This window comes from Xenopus laevis, chromosome 2S (genome assembly GCF_017654675.1).
Source record: "Xenopus laevis strain J_2021 chromosome 2S, Xenopus_laevis_v10.1, whole genome shotgun sequence".
NCBI lineage: Eukaryota > Metazoa > Chordata > Amphibia > Anura > Pipidae > Xenopus > Xenopus laevis.
The window spans coordinates 7,793,951-7,809,633 of NC_054374.1; the positions used below are offsets into that span (position 1 = coordinate 7,793,951).

The 15,683-nt window shown below is 37.1% G+C and overlaps 1 protein-coding gene across 1 annotated transcript in view; it reads right to left on the reverse strand.

Moving 5' to 3' along the window:
* Nucleotides 1-964: 964 nt before the first annotated feature.
* mospd2.S (motile sperm domain containing 2 S homeolog) overlaps nt 965-15,683 on the reverse strand; it is a 62,060-nt gene continuing 47,341 nt past the window's right edge. The window contains 6 exon segments of the mRNA NM_001095457.1: nt 965-1,993; nt 4,331-4,433; nt 7,666-7,795; nt 9,324-9,420; nt 10,127-10,223; nt 10,921-11,033. Of these exon segments, the coding sequence (NP_001088926.1) occupies nt 1,847-1,993; nt 4,331-4,433; nt 7,666-7,795; nt 9,324-9,420; nt 10,127-10,223; nt 10,921-11,033 (687 nt within the window). The 3' untranslated portion in view covers nt 965-1,846.

Consider the following 15,683-nt stretch of genomic DNA (forward strand, 5'->3'; position numbering starts at 1 on the left):
TGTACTCATGAAAAACCAGCAGAGCAGTCGTTAATGTCCTTGACAATACAGGCAGTACATGGGTACCCCTGCCTCGGGACCCAGGTAAAGTGTGAGCTCTAATACACCCCTTAATTTTCCCCTGACCTGATTTATCTGCCTTTGAAATCAAATCCAGCCCATGGTGACATCACTTCCTCTTTCACAGTTCCTGGGTCGGTAAGAAGGTTAAAAAAATACTAATTAATAAATTGCATACTGATGTGATAATCAATAGCACATATGTAAAAAGATAAGGAGCAAAAAGCCCAACTGCACCCCTTAAAGGTAGCTTAAACTATACAATTTTTCTTATGATGGCCTGCCCACTTAAAAATTAAATAAGTTTGGTAAGTAGGTTAACCCATTGTGAGAAAAGGGTCTGGAAAATAGACGTAGAGGCTCGGTGGAACCAGGACTCTTAATCATAGTTCATTATCCCAGACTAGCCACATTAACAACTGGTTAGGAATATTGATTATCACAAAAGGCTATGGATAATGATCATTTTTCAAACAATTAGGTTTTTTCTTGGTAATTAGACAATGGCGTTGAGTGATAATCAATCCCAATTAGATTTATTCAAAACAAAGGCTTTTGATCAAATGTGAGTGGATTTATTATTTGTGATGAGAAATTCCGAAGCAATCGACCCATAATAACTTTTTGATGAATTCGCCCCATTCCCAGGAGATCCTCTTTAAAATATGTATTGAATCTAGACTTTTGTGTAACTTTAACCTGAACCCTAGAAGGAGCAGTTCTCCTTAAATACAAGTTTTATAATCATGTATAGTGATGACCAGTATTCCAAGACATTATCCTCCTCAAGGCCACCAATGACAAAAACACAGATACAGGTGTGAAAAAAATTTGTATCTCCTAGTTATACAAAAATATAAGATGTCATCCAACCAATCATAAATAAAGGGACCATGACACCATATAGTATCTTAAAAACATTTATTTACATTATGAGTAGCAGCAGGAAAAGGAGGGGCTGAAACCTGAGGTTATAATTGGCTAGATGCACTATATGCATTCATCCTTCAAACCAAGTAACAGCAATGTCCTATCAATACAATCCTTCTTAACAAATGGCCTCTGGAGGTTCCTGGGTTTTATCTATGAGAAGAGCAAACGAAAGCCAATGGCAACGTCACTAAGTTCTACTGTAGCACAGTATTGTATTAAAGCATCTAAATCCACTGATTCACGGGATCCCCACCATTGAGATATTCACACGGACTCCATCAAAGCAAATGTTCAGCACTAATTTATTAGTGATAACAGTGATTACACTGGACAACTGATGGCTCGAGGATTCATGGTATGTAAGAGCTATGGCAACAAAGATCAAATTTGGAAACTAGTATAGAGAAATAAGCAAGCTTGCTTAAAGGTGCGCAGTCGTCTACATGGTAAATTCACAGGTTCCATAAGAATTCTGTAGTGCATTCTTGTAGCCAACATCTGCTTAGAACTTAAATATTACCTTGAGAAGTATCCAAGGCTTATATTAATATAACGTTCAGGGTCATGACGGCAGCCGTTTCTAAGATCTGTATGGCCTTTATTATTAGAAAACAAAATCGTTCACATTTTTTGCAGCTACAAGTAGAGCTTCACAACTGAAACAACAAGCAAAGTTACACCAAATATTGGCATTATCGATACGTCTGGAGAACGCTGTAACTTCTTTATGAAACAGTTTTCTTAAATAACATAACACTGCTTCGAAGGCAACTTTGGTCATGTGGGGGGGGGCAGATCCATTATTCTCACAGGTGGTGTCGTAGGCAGCGGAACTGGTAGAAGAAGGACACATTTAACAGTCCTGGTGTTTCATCTTATACACTCCTGCAGCAACAATGGCAACCAGAATGGATAATAAGGCGGCTAACATATGCTGAAACCAGATACAGCGTCCAATCCGTGCTTCTAATCTTCTGTTCGTTTCCAACAGCTGATTCAGCTAAGGAGAGAATCAGAAATGGATTTAACATCAACCAATGAAAACGAGGATTTATTCTGTTAACTACCAATTCACTGCTGATGTGGCAACAGAAGTATAATAGACCCTACACTGTAAGATACAAGGATATCAGAAATAGTCAATGAGTTACAGAATGATATAAAGGCACATGGTTCCATGCTTAGCACTATTACCCATCATTAAATTTAGAGGTGACCTCTAATATCCTCATGTTTTCTAGGAATTATATTCTACAAGTGACAATAAGCATTAATGTAATGTGTATGCCATGTTTATATAGATATTAAGTGGGACATTCACTAAGATTTGTAGTTGCGACAGGAGTAACTTCGCCGCGCGTAGTTTCGCCAGCGCTCCGCAAATTCACTAAAATCTGAAGTTGCGCTCAGGGGTAGCGTTAGGTTGCGAAGTTGCGCTAGCGTTGATTCGTTAAGCGAAGCGAAGTTATGCTAGTGATGGTTAATTTGCATACGGCGCCAAATTCAACTTTCAATGGAGGAATATGTATAATCACTACAAATGCCTGGGAAACCTTCAAAACATCAAATAAAATTTTTATTTTGCCCTACACATGTGCCCACTGTATAGTTAAGTTGCCATGAGTCAGGAAATGTAGGGGGGAAGGAGGGGAGCCCCAAAAAATTTTTTCGATCTTTTTCAGCCTATCACCCATAATATAGAAAAAACGCCAGCGTTTTTTGGGACTTAGAAAAAATGTGAACTTTTTTTGAAGCAATCCCTATCTACTCTATTTCGCTTCGCCTGGTCTGAGGTGGCGAAGGAAGTCTGGCGTAAAAGGTAGCGTTCAGTACAATGCGCGCGTTAGTGAATTTGCGTAGTTACGTCCGTTGCGCAAATTCGCTAGGTGTAAGGGTGCGAACACTAGCGAATTTACGCCAGCGTTCGTTAGTGAATTTGCGAAGTAACGAAAATGCCCGACGCTAGCGAATTGACGCTAGCGTTAGGCGCTTCGGCACATAGTGAATTTGCCCCATAGTGACTTAGAGAGTTATTCACACCCTTGACCAATTCTACCATTTTATTGAATAACAAATCCAAACACTAAAGGTGGCCATAGAAATCTTTCCCCGATATGCCCCTAACGGCGTGGCTATATCGGGGGTAATTCTAACTTTCGGCTGTATCAAACCTTCCCGATCGATATCGTGGCCAGATATCGATCGGGAAGACCCGTCGGAAGCCCCCATATATGGGCAGAAAAGCGGTCAAATCGGTCCAAACGACCGATATCTGCAGCTTTATCTGCCCGTGTATGGCCACCTTAAGGGGCAGATTGATCAAAATGTGAGATAAGTGTTTACCACAAAAAAACTCACCTAGTTTCTATTGATTCCAATGGGATTTTTAGAAGTTCACTATTTGATTAATACACTTTTAAAAATTCCATAGGAATGAAAAGAAAGTGGGTAGGTTTTTTTGTGGGGAGCTCTAATCTCACATTTATAAATGTGCCCGTAAATGTTGCTCGCACTGCTGGGGCCAGCCATATTTTATTTGTTGCCTAAACAAGTCCAACCCAGTCAGCTGTGTTTAATGGAGCCCTATATAATACATATTCAAGAAATAAAGAAAAGATATACATCGCTGCAATGAACCCATCAGAAAACAGTTATGAATATGGGGAGCTGTGGATACCACTGGTTTGCAGAGATACCTATTTATACAAGACCTGTAAACTAGTGAGGCAATGGGCAGGACTTTTCCATTCCACAACGGTCTCTTCTCAACCAGGGCCTGAGCTTGAGAAGGGACATTTCTATCCAACCAGGGCATGAGCTTGAGAAGAGACTTTTCTATCCAACCAGGGCATGAGCTTGAGAAGGGACTTTTCTATCCAACCAGGGCATGAGCTTGAGAAGGGACTTTTCTATCAGTGAACTACGTCAGTTGGGGACAGCTTCAGCACAACATTATCCCACTAACAACTGGCAGGTGGTCAAGGAGACCAGATGCAACAAAGAGTTAAAAGTTATGTGTGCTGCAGCTGGTCCATAGAAACCTGCATCAAACCTTAACCCTATGAAGATGCGCATGCTACAGCCCAAACTTGAAAAATCCTCGGGTCTCATACCAGCCCCACATCACTGCAGTATCATTATTCCACTCCCAGGAAAAATATTTACTATGTATCAGGTGTTAAGTGTCTTGTTGATTTTGGATTTAGATTTTGTGAAATATTAAAAAAACAAAACAACTAATGATGAATATTTGAGCATTGTGTGCACTGTATCAGAGATGATTATGCATGCAGTGTGCAGTGATTGGTCAATGAACTGACCAATCTGAAGCATATACCTTAAAATGCAAATCGTCACTGTCTGATATAGTGTGGTTTAAGGTGTTTGATTTCAGGATTAATGACGATGGCTTGCTATTTTCAATAACATGGCATCTTAACCTGTGTGAGAGAGAGAGGGAGGGAGAGACAGGGAGAAAAAAGGAAAAATTCATTTATTTCAATTAAATACAAAATATACATTGAAAAATTAAATTGATTTCAATTCAATACAAAACTTGCCGTACATTGAAAAATAGTACAGATTTTAAAACTATAGGCAGATATCTAAAATGTGCACTGAAGGATCCTAATGGAATTGATTTGTTCCGACTGTCAGGAAAGTGTTTTAATGAAATGTCATATTTAAACACCATTTCTTGCTTAGACAAATGTGCCAATAAAAGGGCAACCACATTTGGGAGTTTTAACCTTGAAAGCAGAAAGTAAGTTGCAGGTAAAACTTAGTCCCTGTGCAAAATGTATAATAAAGCAATAGAATTCTTAATGAATCAGATAAAATTGAGCATAGGACTGGCCAGATATGGGATGACTTTGACGTAGTTGTTCAGCTTAAATATATTGCAATATATGGACAAACAATCCCTGATTTGTTTAAAGGGTAAGGCATTTTTTAGTAGCTGTATGCACAAAATGTCTCTGTCTTAAATATATTGATAATGGGTTAAATGCAGAGGACTTCTTGGCTGTATGGGTTAAACTACACAGGAGATTTTGTAGCTCAGACTATATTTGATCTTGCCATGCAACACTATGAAATTTGTTGAATCCTACAAAATCCAATCCCCTACAGCTATAATGTAAAGTCGGATGGTGTAGTTTGTTCATGCATCTACATCAATGTGTTTCAATTTCAGATTTTATATCGTCAGATTAAAGGGATCCCGTCATCGGAAAACATGTTTTTTTTCAAAAAGCATCAGTTAATAGTGCTACTCCAGCAGAATTCAGATTTTTTTATATTCAATTTTGAAATCTGACATGGGGCTAGACATTTTGTCAATTTCCCAGCTGCCCCTGGTCATGTGACTTGTTCCTGCACTTTAGGAGAGAAATGCTTTCTGGCAGGCTGCTGTTTTTCCTTCTCAATGTAACTGAATGTGTCTCAGTGAGACATGGGATTTTACGATTGAGTGCTGTTCTTAGATCTACCAGGCAGCTGTTATCTTGTGTTAGGGAGCTGTTATCTGGTTACCTTCCCATTGTTCTTTTGTTTGGCTGCTGGGGGGGGGGGGGTAAAGGGAGGAGGTGATATCACTCCAACTTGCAGTACAGCAGTAAAGAGTGATTGAAGTTTATCAGAGCACAAGTCACACGACTTAGGACAGCTGGGAAATTGACAATATGTCTAGCCCCATGTCAGATTTCAAAACTGAATATAAAAAAATCTGTTTGCTCTTTTGAGAAATGGATTTTAGTGCAGAATTCTGCTGGAGCAGCACTATTAACTGATTCATTTTGAAAAAAATGTTTTTTCCCATGACAGTATCCCTTTAAGACTCAGAGTTCACATCCGACAGTCCTGACACATGGGATGGAAAATGTTCCATGTAGCTTACACAGCTTTTTGTATCAGTCCCATTATAATTTGACCTATGTGACTAGATACTGTGTGACCTGTAGGATTAAATCTGTCGGTGTGACACAATCCTACAAAATCTCCAGTGGAGTTTAGCCCTTAGGGACAGAATTCCATTTGGTCAATTACTTTGCCATGCTTCTATTTATTCTTCTACTGTATCTATTTCTCTGTTCAAGGTGAAGTCTGTAAATAGGGAAACCATTTTTTTATGGTTTGAGAGGTGTTGACACCTTGCAATAATGTTTCCTTTACAAGGATAAAGTTATAGACAAATATTGTCCTTGAAAACATGGATTATCTTTATTATTATTCTCCCCCTCTCTGATTCTCTGTTATATCACCGATTGGGCAAAGTTGCCCATGGGCAGTTACCTATAGCTGCCAGTGTTGATAAATGGGCCCCAGAGGCACCGACGATTAGGCTGATGGGTGCAATGTCTAAGGACAAATCATTCGGTGATACAGGGAAATATAATTCTGCAAACTGTCCATGAGACCATACGTGATGAAAGCTGTTTGATATTTGTATTTGATGGAATTTTTAATTATTTACTTCAGTTGAACTATGGCCCACGTGCTCTTAAACCCCAAATTAGAGCTGCTTTATGGTTGAATATATCAGTGACCCTTGTAAGATGAAAGAGGACTAAATGGGAGACAAAATTAATTTTTCATCGGCTTGAAACTTTAAGGAAAACTATACCCCTCAAACAAAGTAGGTCTCTATAAAAAGATATTGCATAAAACAGCTCATATGTAAAACCCTGCCTCATGTAAATAAACTATTTTCATAATAATGTACTTGTTTTTAGGTATGTGCCATTGGGTAATCATAAATAGAAAACTGGCATTTTAAAAAATAAGGGCCGTCCCCTGGGACCGTATGATTCACAGTGCACAGTATTCATTTTGGGGGTATAGTTTTCCTTTAAGCAAATGTCTAATTTATAGGCTCACTAACCCCATATCAAAATTGAACTTTCTTGTCTTACTAGGAGCTATTATCAAAAGGTTGTATATTCTCAGCAACTTATCACCTTAAAAAAGGACACAGCGGGGTACAATCTCCAATTTGATATATTTTATTAATTTAAAAAGAGAAAAGAAAAGTACTAGGAGCTATGCCAGTCTTCCCTATGTTCCCTTTAAACTGAAAGGAGGAAACGGATCCATCATTTTCCCTACACTTACTGGCCCAGTTCTAAATGTTAAATTGTACTTTAATAAAAAGGGACAACCATGTCATGAGAGTATTGGTTGATTTTTTAAAAAACCTAAATCTGGTCGCCATTTATTACCCAATATAAACAAAATGGCTCTCCAACGCAAAACTATCTTGCTTAGACAAACCTTTTAACATTCAATTAGGAACCACAGGCATAACTAAGGCCCTAATTAATGACCAATTTCAATATATCTTGGTAGTATGGCTCAAATTTTTGGGGACCTAAACTTGAATTTGCTGTGGGGCCCAGTAACATCTCTGACTGAAACACACAGATAATGCAGAGCAGGGCCTTTTTTGGAGATTCCACCTATATAATCAATTAGTCCTGCAGTCAGTGACACAAGAAATCTAAGCAAGACCTGCTGAGCTGACAGTCAAATATTATACAGTATAAAACTTTAATCTGTAAAATGGCAAAAAAAAATAGCAACAATAAAGTGAACTCTAAAAAAACAAAAATTAGGGGGATTAATACTTCATATACAATGGAAAATATATTCATGACAATATATATATATATATACCTATGCTCCATAACTTTACTCCTGGGCAGCTCCTTCCAAAACTGTGCAAGTTCTTGTGTGCTGGCACTGGAGGGCTGTTCCATTTCGGCCGCCATTACTAAGAATCTGTCCTGAAGAGAGGCTACAAAGGCTGTTTTAACGACGAAAAAAAAAAAAAAAAGGAAATTCAGTGCTGGCGTTATTGTCTGTGCAAATTTATGAAAAATGATTACAAAGTGGTAACACATTCATCGATTACATCTGGATAGCTGAAAGAGGATGTGCTGTCTAACAACAGTGCTATCAATCAAATGCTCATCTTCCAATGGAAAGGTCCTGACACTTTCCACATTATTAAAAATAACGGCTAGGAAAAATAGCTCTAAACTTTCTGCCTAGTATTTTTTTGCATCAAAAGAACTTTCTTTCCAAAATAATCACACTAATTTGTTAGGGTGTCCATGAAGTGTCAAATAAATCAGCTGCCATATTCTGATAATGGCTCTACGTTTTACAATTCAATAAAGTAGTATAGAGTAGAGTAATAGAGTTGTTTTGTGGAATTTGGGTTGTATAAAATGTGAAATAATGGCTGAGCACAAGTATTTGTGTTACTTTTAGCCAGAAGCACCAATGTTCCAGCGAATAAAAATGGCTTGGGATGCTGTGCTTCAGACTTAGGGGCCGATTCACTTACTTCGAGTGAAGGATTCGAAGTAAAAAAACTTCGAATTTCGAAGTTTTTTTTGGGCTACTTCGACCATCGAATGGGCTACTTCGACTACGACTTAGAATCAAAGGATTCGAAGTAAAAATCGTTCGACTATTCGACCATTCGATAGTCGAAGTACTGTCTCTTTAAAAAAAACTTTGACCCCCTAGTTCGCCATCTAAAAGCTACCGAAGTCAATGGAAGGTCCCCATAGGCTTGGCTAACTTTTTTTGATCGAAGGATATTCCTTCGATCGTTGGATTTAAATCCTTCGAATCGTTCGATTCGAAGGATTTTATCGTTCGATCGAAGGAATAATCCTTCGATCTGTGCTAAATCCTTCGACTTCGATATTCGAAGAGATCTATTGTGAATCAACCCCTGTATGTGCTTTGCTCATTTAATGAACAGTTATGTCCCATGTGGCCCCTCTTAAAGTCACTGACTAACTAAGAGTTAAAGAGCTAAAAAGCAGGAAGTGAAAGATTTGGGTGAATACCGAACCTGAATTTGCAAATTAGGGGTGAGAAGGGGAAAACATTTTTCACGCAATTTCCCTCCATGCCCGTAATTTGCATATAAAAATGAGGATTTGGTTCGGCCGAGCAGAAGGATTCGTCCGAATCCTGCTGAAAAAGGCCGAATCTCTAATCGAATCCTGGATTCGGTGCATCCCTAGTTCTGTGAGACATCCAGTCACTCCAGACTTTATACATTACATTTTTGGCTAACTAACTATATCAGAAACATTTTTTATTTTGCACAGCCTATATATTTACCCAGATTTTATTTTTATACTGAGCTGTTCTTTTACTAAATGTGCCCTATAGCATATACCAAAAGCAACTCTAGACCTAAAACTGTACTACAGATACATTTCCAAAAAGACAATAGATCTCTAGATTATACTTTAAAATGCCACAACCATATAAAATGCAACAACTTTTGTGGTAATTGGTCAACTCACCTGCGTGCAGAGACACAACAATATCAACCGTCGATCCTGGTTCACAACTACTGTTACTTGGTTTGACTCTGTATTTTTCAGGAGCAGTTGTCCTCACCTAGGGGGTCGGGTTATTAGCTTGTGAACTTGTATATCTACTTTGTGAATACAGGCACAGTCATAATAAAACACTGATAATATATGTATCAGAAAGTAGTAGTAAGTGCCAGGAATCCAAAAAAAGTGCCCCCCAGGAATCATATGATTCACGGTGCACACAAACCATGGGCACACATACTTGCTAGGTCAAGAGCCAATTAACGGACAAAGTTCTGTCTTTGCTTCCACACTTCCTGTTACAGTTAGAATTACAGGGATCATAAAGGTAAAAGATGTATAACAACATTATATATATATATATATATATATATATATATACATATATATACATATATATATACACATATATATACACATATATATATACACATATATATATATACATATATATATATACATATATACATATATATATATACATATATATATATACATATACATATATATATATATATATATACACACAAACACACAATCCAGGAGTTTTCCGCATACCATTTATCCTCAAATGACCTGGGTGCTAGCCACAATTAGTAGGACTGAAAGTTGACCTGTTTTTAATCGTAATAATAAATATGATATTTTAAAATTTTTTTATAAAATGTCAATAAATAACATAACTTCTTAAAAAAAATCAACATATTCTGTACTGTGAAAATATAAGTGGGTTTGCTCAAACAGAAGGCTTCCAAAATCTACAGTACCTTAAATGCCACTGTGTTTTTTGTTACATTACTCAGCACGATGATACATTTTCGCTCCCCACTTTCCTTGGACCCAAAATGCAGCTCTTCTGCTGGACTAAAAGAGAGCAAACAAGATTTTTAAATAGCTCTTTAGATACAGCTCTATCTATTTGCAGATTGCAAACGTACTATAGTGAACACAGAAACTTGTGCACAGATTCCATCAACATGAAAAATTAGATGTATGTTTGTGTATGTTTAATTTAATAATGTTATATGTTATTGATATGAGTGTGTATGATAGGAGGATCCTGCAATGCCACTGATTATTGCTGGAATATTCTTACATTATAAACTATTCAAATGTGTGAAATTCGAATTTACTATTCCACCCTTAATCTTGCTTGGTTAGAATTGTTTTATTCTGTTTCGTAACTTTTTTAATTTCTGAGTATTTTGTCACTACATCTAAAACCTGCTGAGTTCATTTATAAGTCAACGGCAGAGGTCATTTTGGAGATGTTAATAGCCTTCCTGACATTCAAGTTTTTTTTCGGGAGAAAAACTTGATTCGCAAGAATCAAATATGATTCGAATTTTCAGGTCGGAACCATTCAATCGAATATTAGACATTCCAATCTTTTCTTAATTAACCTCCCAGTCGAATTGTGAGTATATTCGAATTTAAAAAAATTCACATGAATTCGAAATTCGACCTTTGATAAATGGGCCTCTGAATGAAAAAAAATCAAGAAAAATTAATTTTGATGAAAGTACATATATACACAACAAAAACTGTAAAGTCAAGATACCTGATATGCAAGAAAGGCCCTTTAAAAACTGTTGATGCCTTCCGGTTGTTTTTTTGCTTTATATCATTTTTGTCTAAATCCTCCTGTTTAATTTGGTCTTCATTGATGCTCATCTAGGTGGAGAAATCATACAAGAATTGCAGGTGTTCATTTATGTTCAGTATTGGCTTCAATTAAAGGATAAGTCACAGAAGATTAAACTCATCAATAAAGTAGAAGTACGATAAAAGTTAAATTTTCCTAAACCCCTAGCCACACATATTAATGTTTCTGCTAGGTCAGTTAAGGCAATGACACTTTCGGTCCATAAAGTGACTAACGTACTAATAAATGTCATCGGTGCTTTCTTTAGCAAAATAATTTTTGTTATGTTGGGCTGCAAAGAAAAGGTCTCCATTCACCCTTCATGGTTATTTACAAATTCCTTAAAGGGCACCTGTTGGGTAAAAATGTTATCCCCAACCAAAGGTGAGGGCTAATAGAGTCTGCATTCCCGTTGGGGGATAACAGTAGTTTTTTTTATTTTTAAAAATGCCCACCGCAAGCACTATGCTACTTGCAGTGGGAGGGAGATCCCGGTGCGAGCAGCCATATTGTGTCAATTGCCTGCGCATAAGGCGCATGTGATGTCGCACATAATGAGCAATTCGTGGCACAATTTCATTATGTGCATGCGGGTGATCGGACGTGGCTGCTCACACCGGAAAACTGATAAGCCCTGTAGTATACAGTATACGTAGCTTATCTGTTATCTACTATTTGTCTTGTGCTTGAATGGCTGCCCACGTGACTACACAGCAGCTTGTTTATATAAACTATAATAAACTTTCTGAAGCAAAGACCCCAGTTATACCAGTGCAGGGCAATAATACATAATTTATTAATTACTTAAAAAAACTTTCATTTTTTGAAGTTATTGTTCCTTTAATATCCTTTTTAAGGACTGAAGCCCAAAACTGCACTGCATACTCATGGGGAGGCCTTACCAGGGACCAATAAAGAGTCAGTTATATTCCATCCCTTGAGTCAATACCCTTTTTTATGCAAGACTTTATTTGCTTTAGTGATGACACTTCCTAGATTTACACAACTTGTTATCCACAAAACTCCCCATTTAGTTGAATATGCATCCAAACCAGAATGCGTACTTTCATTAATTATGTGGCAAAAGATACCATTATTATATGTGGCAAGGGATACAAACCACTTGCATATGTAACTTGGAGAGCATGCACAGGTTTCCAGCTGTAAGTACAATAGTCGAGGATAATGCCAAACTCTAAAAGGAATTCAGTCATTTCCATATTGTCCAGTTCTGCATCCATGTACACATGTACCCAATGTAAAACTTGCTTGTAAAAATAAGCATAAAAGCAATGTTTTCGCTCAAGGTAATAGGGTGCAAGTCTTTCACCACTAAACAAACTTGGGCATTCAAAGTATTAAAAACACTCCATATTTTCAAAATGAAAAAGTCTTTATTTAAACCATGGACATAAACCACTACAAAGAACCAACATTTTAAGCATCGGCAGCTCCCAACCACTGTGTCTGGACTCCCAATACAGTTTACAGAACAAACACAGATATGTCAAACTGCGTTAGCTTAAACAAATCTTGAGACTGCCCCTGAATTCTGTTTTGTGGTTAAAACAGCATAAACTTATTTGAGGTGGCAGCTATCTGCAGTGTTCAGAAGCTTCCAAGTAGACTTTGCCTTCAACATTCTCTGGAATTTGGTAGTGATAGATAAAAAGGGGGATTTCACACTTTCAGAAAACATATCAAAACATTAACTGTGGCAACTATGTAGAACAGAAAGCTTTAGGAACGACTATAATAACAAATATGTGGCCAGTTTACAGATCTGCCCGTTAGATCAAATGCATTCCCAGGTCATCAGTCCATGTACCGACAGCTTTAGACATGAATTTTTATCTACCAACTAAAAGTATGATGTATTTAAAATTTTTAGTCTGGTCTGCACAGCCTTCCTAGAATGCTTTGAAATAAATCTCCATTTTTAAAAACACTTTGCCAGCATTAAAATATAAATCATAAAACAAAACAATAAAGCAGTAGCACGTGTGTTTTTTTGTATAACGTGTTTGTGTTAAAACATTTTAAATTATTCTTCCTTTCCATCTGCATGTATAACAAGAAATTTTCAATGCCCGATGTAGGAGCAAAACAGGGCTAAATAATGCTATGTTATGGATGGCAATAGATACATTATTAGAGGTGTTCAGTTTCCTCTGTGCGTCAGACAAAAAAAAACTTGTAAGCGTTTTGGGGTGAAATATATTTGTGTATAGTGAGGTTTAGGGCATTCTATACCTGTAACACTCATGGTAACAACACTTAAATAATTAAGACCCCACCACCACCCCATTGCATTGTTTACCTCTATGAAGTAGTAGGAACATGTCTCATAGATTTTATGTTTTGTACTACTTTCATGAATGTTGCCCCAAAAACCATGCTGACACCACCCAGGAAACCTGTAGCTCTCTGTAGGATGCCAGCAAAACAGTAAGTAGATAACCCAACAGGGAACTACACTAGATTTTTTTTCTAGGTTTCCCCCTCCCAACATGGACCACTGAGGTCCAAGCTAACCTGGTCTTGAGAAAGGAGAAACCAAACAAGCATATTAAAAAACCTTCTATGACTAGTGTTGATTTGAGGGAAGATTTAGTAACTGTTCAGCAGTTTATATTTGGGTTGGTTGGGCCAAGATGGAAGGTAATGATGTAAATGAATAAGCAGAGTTTAGCAACCGTACCTCCTGATGTGGAGTTAATGTGTGAAGCACAAAAATATAAGCAGGGAAGAGGAGAAATGGTCAGTTTGGGGTATTTTCATGTTTCAGTAATTAAAGGCAGTTAAAACTATTACAACATTTCAAAACACAGCTGGAATAACATCCTTTTAGTGATGAAGCAATTTAGGAAAAGTTTGTGTGTGTGGTGGGGTTATTATTATAATAAATTAATTTAGCTGCCAGGTCATGCGACCACAACAGTCCGCTCAAAAGATACATTGCAGCATTGTAACTTTTAACACACTTATTAAGCTAGGGTTAGCAACAGCATGGTTCATAGCTCCCATCCATCTGCCAAATAACAGAAACCTTGAGTTTTAAAAGCTCACATGATCTGTATTTGCACTATGTTTAAATAGAGACTAATATTGCGTTACTTATACTCTTTTGTTTGCACACAGAACGTTTACCAAGATTTGTGTGAATTTGAAAGGGACATTAGATTGTAAGCTCCGCTGAGGCAGGGATTAATGTGAATGGTGTACAGTAGAACATTTTACAGAGGACCGTAAAAAAAAAATGGTTTGAAATCTGGGAAAACGGAAAATCAGGGGAAATGTATTATGCATAATATATAGGCAGGTCCACAAAGAAAGTAAAATGAGGAAAAATTGATATAAAATTGAGGTTTCACTGTATAGTATATGTAAAACTCTTTGTATGATGTTGTTGTTATATAATAAAGCTTATCATGCCCAGAACAAATAATATATGTACAACATAGAAACAGCAAAATATGAAAGTAGAAAAAAAGATTTTCATCTAATTTAGGGGCCGATTCACCAAGGGTCGAATATCGAGGGTTAATTAACCCTCGATATTCGACTGGGAATTAAAATCCTTCGACTTCGAATATCGAAGTCGAAGGATTTTAGCGCAAATAGTTCGATCGTTCGATCGAAGGAATAATCCTTCGATCGAACGATAAAATCCTTCGAATCAAACGATTCGAAGGATTTTAATCCAACGATCGAAGGAATATCCTTCGACCAAAAAAAACTTAGGCAAGCCTATGGGGACCTTCCCCATAGGCTAACATTGAGTTCGGTAGCTTTTAGATGGCGAACTAGGGGGTCGAAGTTTTTTCTTAAAGAGACAGTACTTAGACTATCGAATGGTCGAATGATTTTTAGTTCGAATCCTTCGATTCGAAGTCGAAGTAGCCCATTCGATGGTCGAAGTAGCCCAAAAAACACTTCGAAATTCGACGTTTTTTTCTTCACTCGAAGTTAGTGAATCGGCCCCTTAGTCTCTACTGAGTACATACTATACATATTAACCCAGGAGGCACATATGTCACACACAAAACAAAATTGCTTGTTTGATGCCCCTTTTGCCCTTATTATGATGTAAAACCATTATTGGTCACTATGATGAACCTCTAATCCTCATCATTTCCATAGCTCTTTTAGTAACATTTTATATTCTATATTGCCAAGTAATCAGATTTGATGCTTTTCAAATATAAACTTGGTCTGCAGCAAAACCCACAGCCCTCTTCTGGCAGTTGTTCTGTGAATACACATCCCAGATCTTTATATAGTCTGGTGGATTTACTTTGTTTCATATCCGTGCGGTTGTCAAGAACAAAATGGCACATATTTCCCTTGTTTCATTTATCACAGGATAACTATATATTTAAAACAGTATTGCAGTACAAAATTTACACACTATTAATGCATGAATATATTTTTTAAGGAAGAAGGAAATTAAGAAGAAACAGTTCAATCTACAATATTGTAGGTTTAAACATAACACAGCAAATACATTTCTGTCTGGCTTCAACAGAAACCGTGCAAGAGCATTGAGACCATACTTTTTATGCTAAGAAGGCAATGAGCTGTGCTAAATAAAGTCAATATGTGACATACTTAACAATTTCAAATATTATTGTAGTTTGTAGTATCATAAAATTAAAAACAGCAGTGCGGGTGTGTGA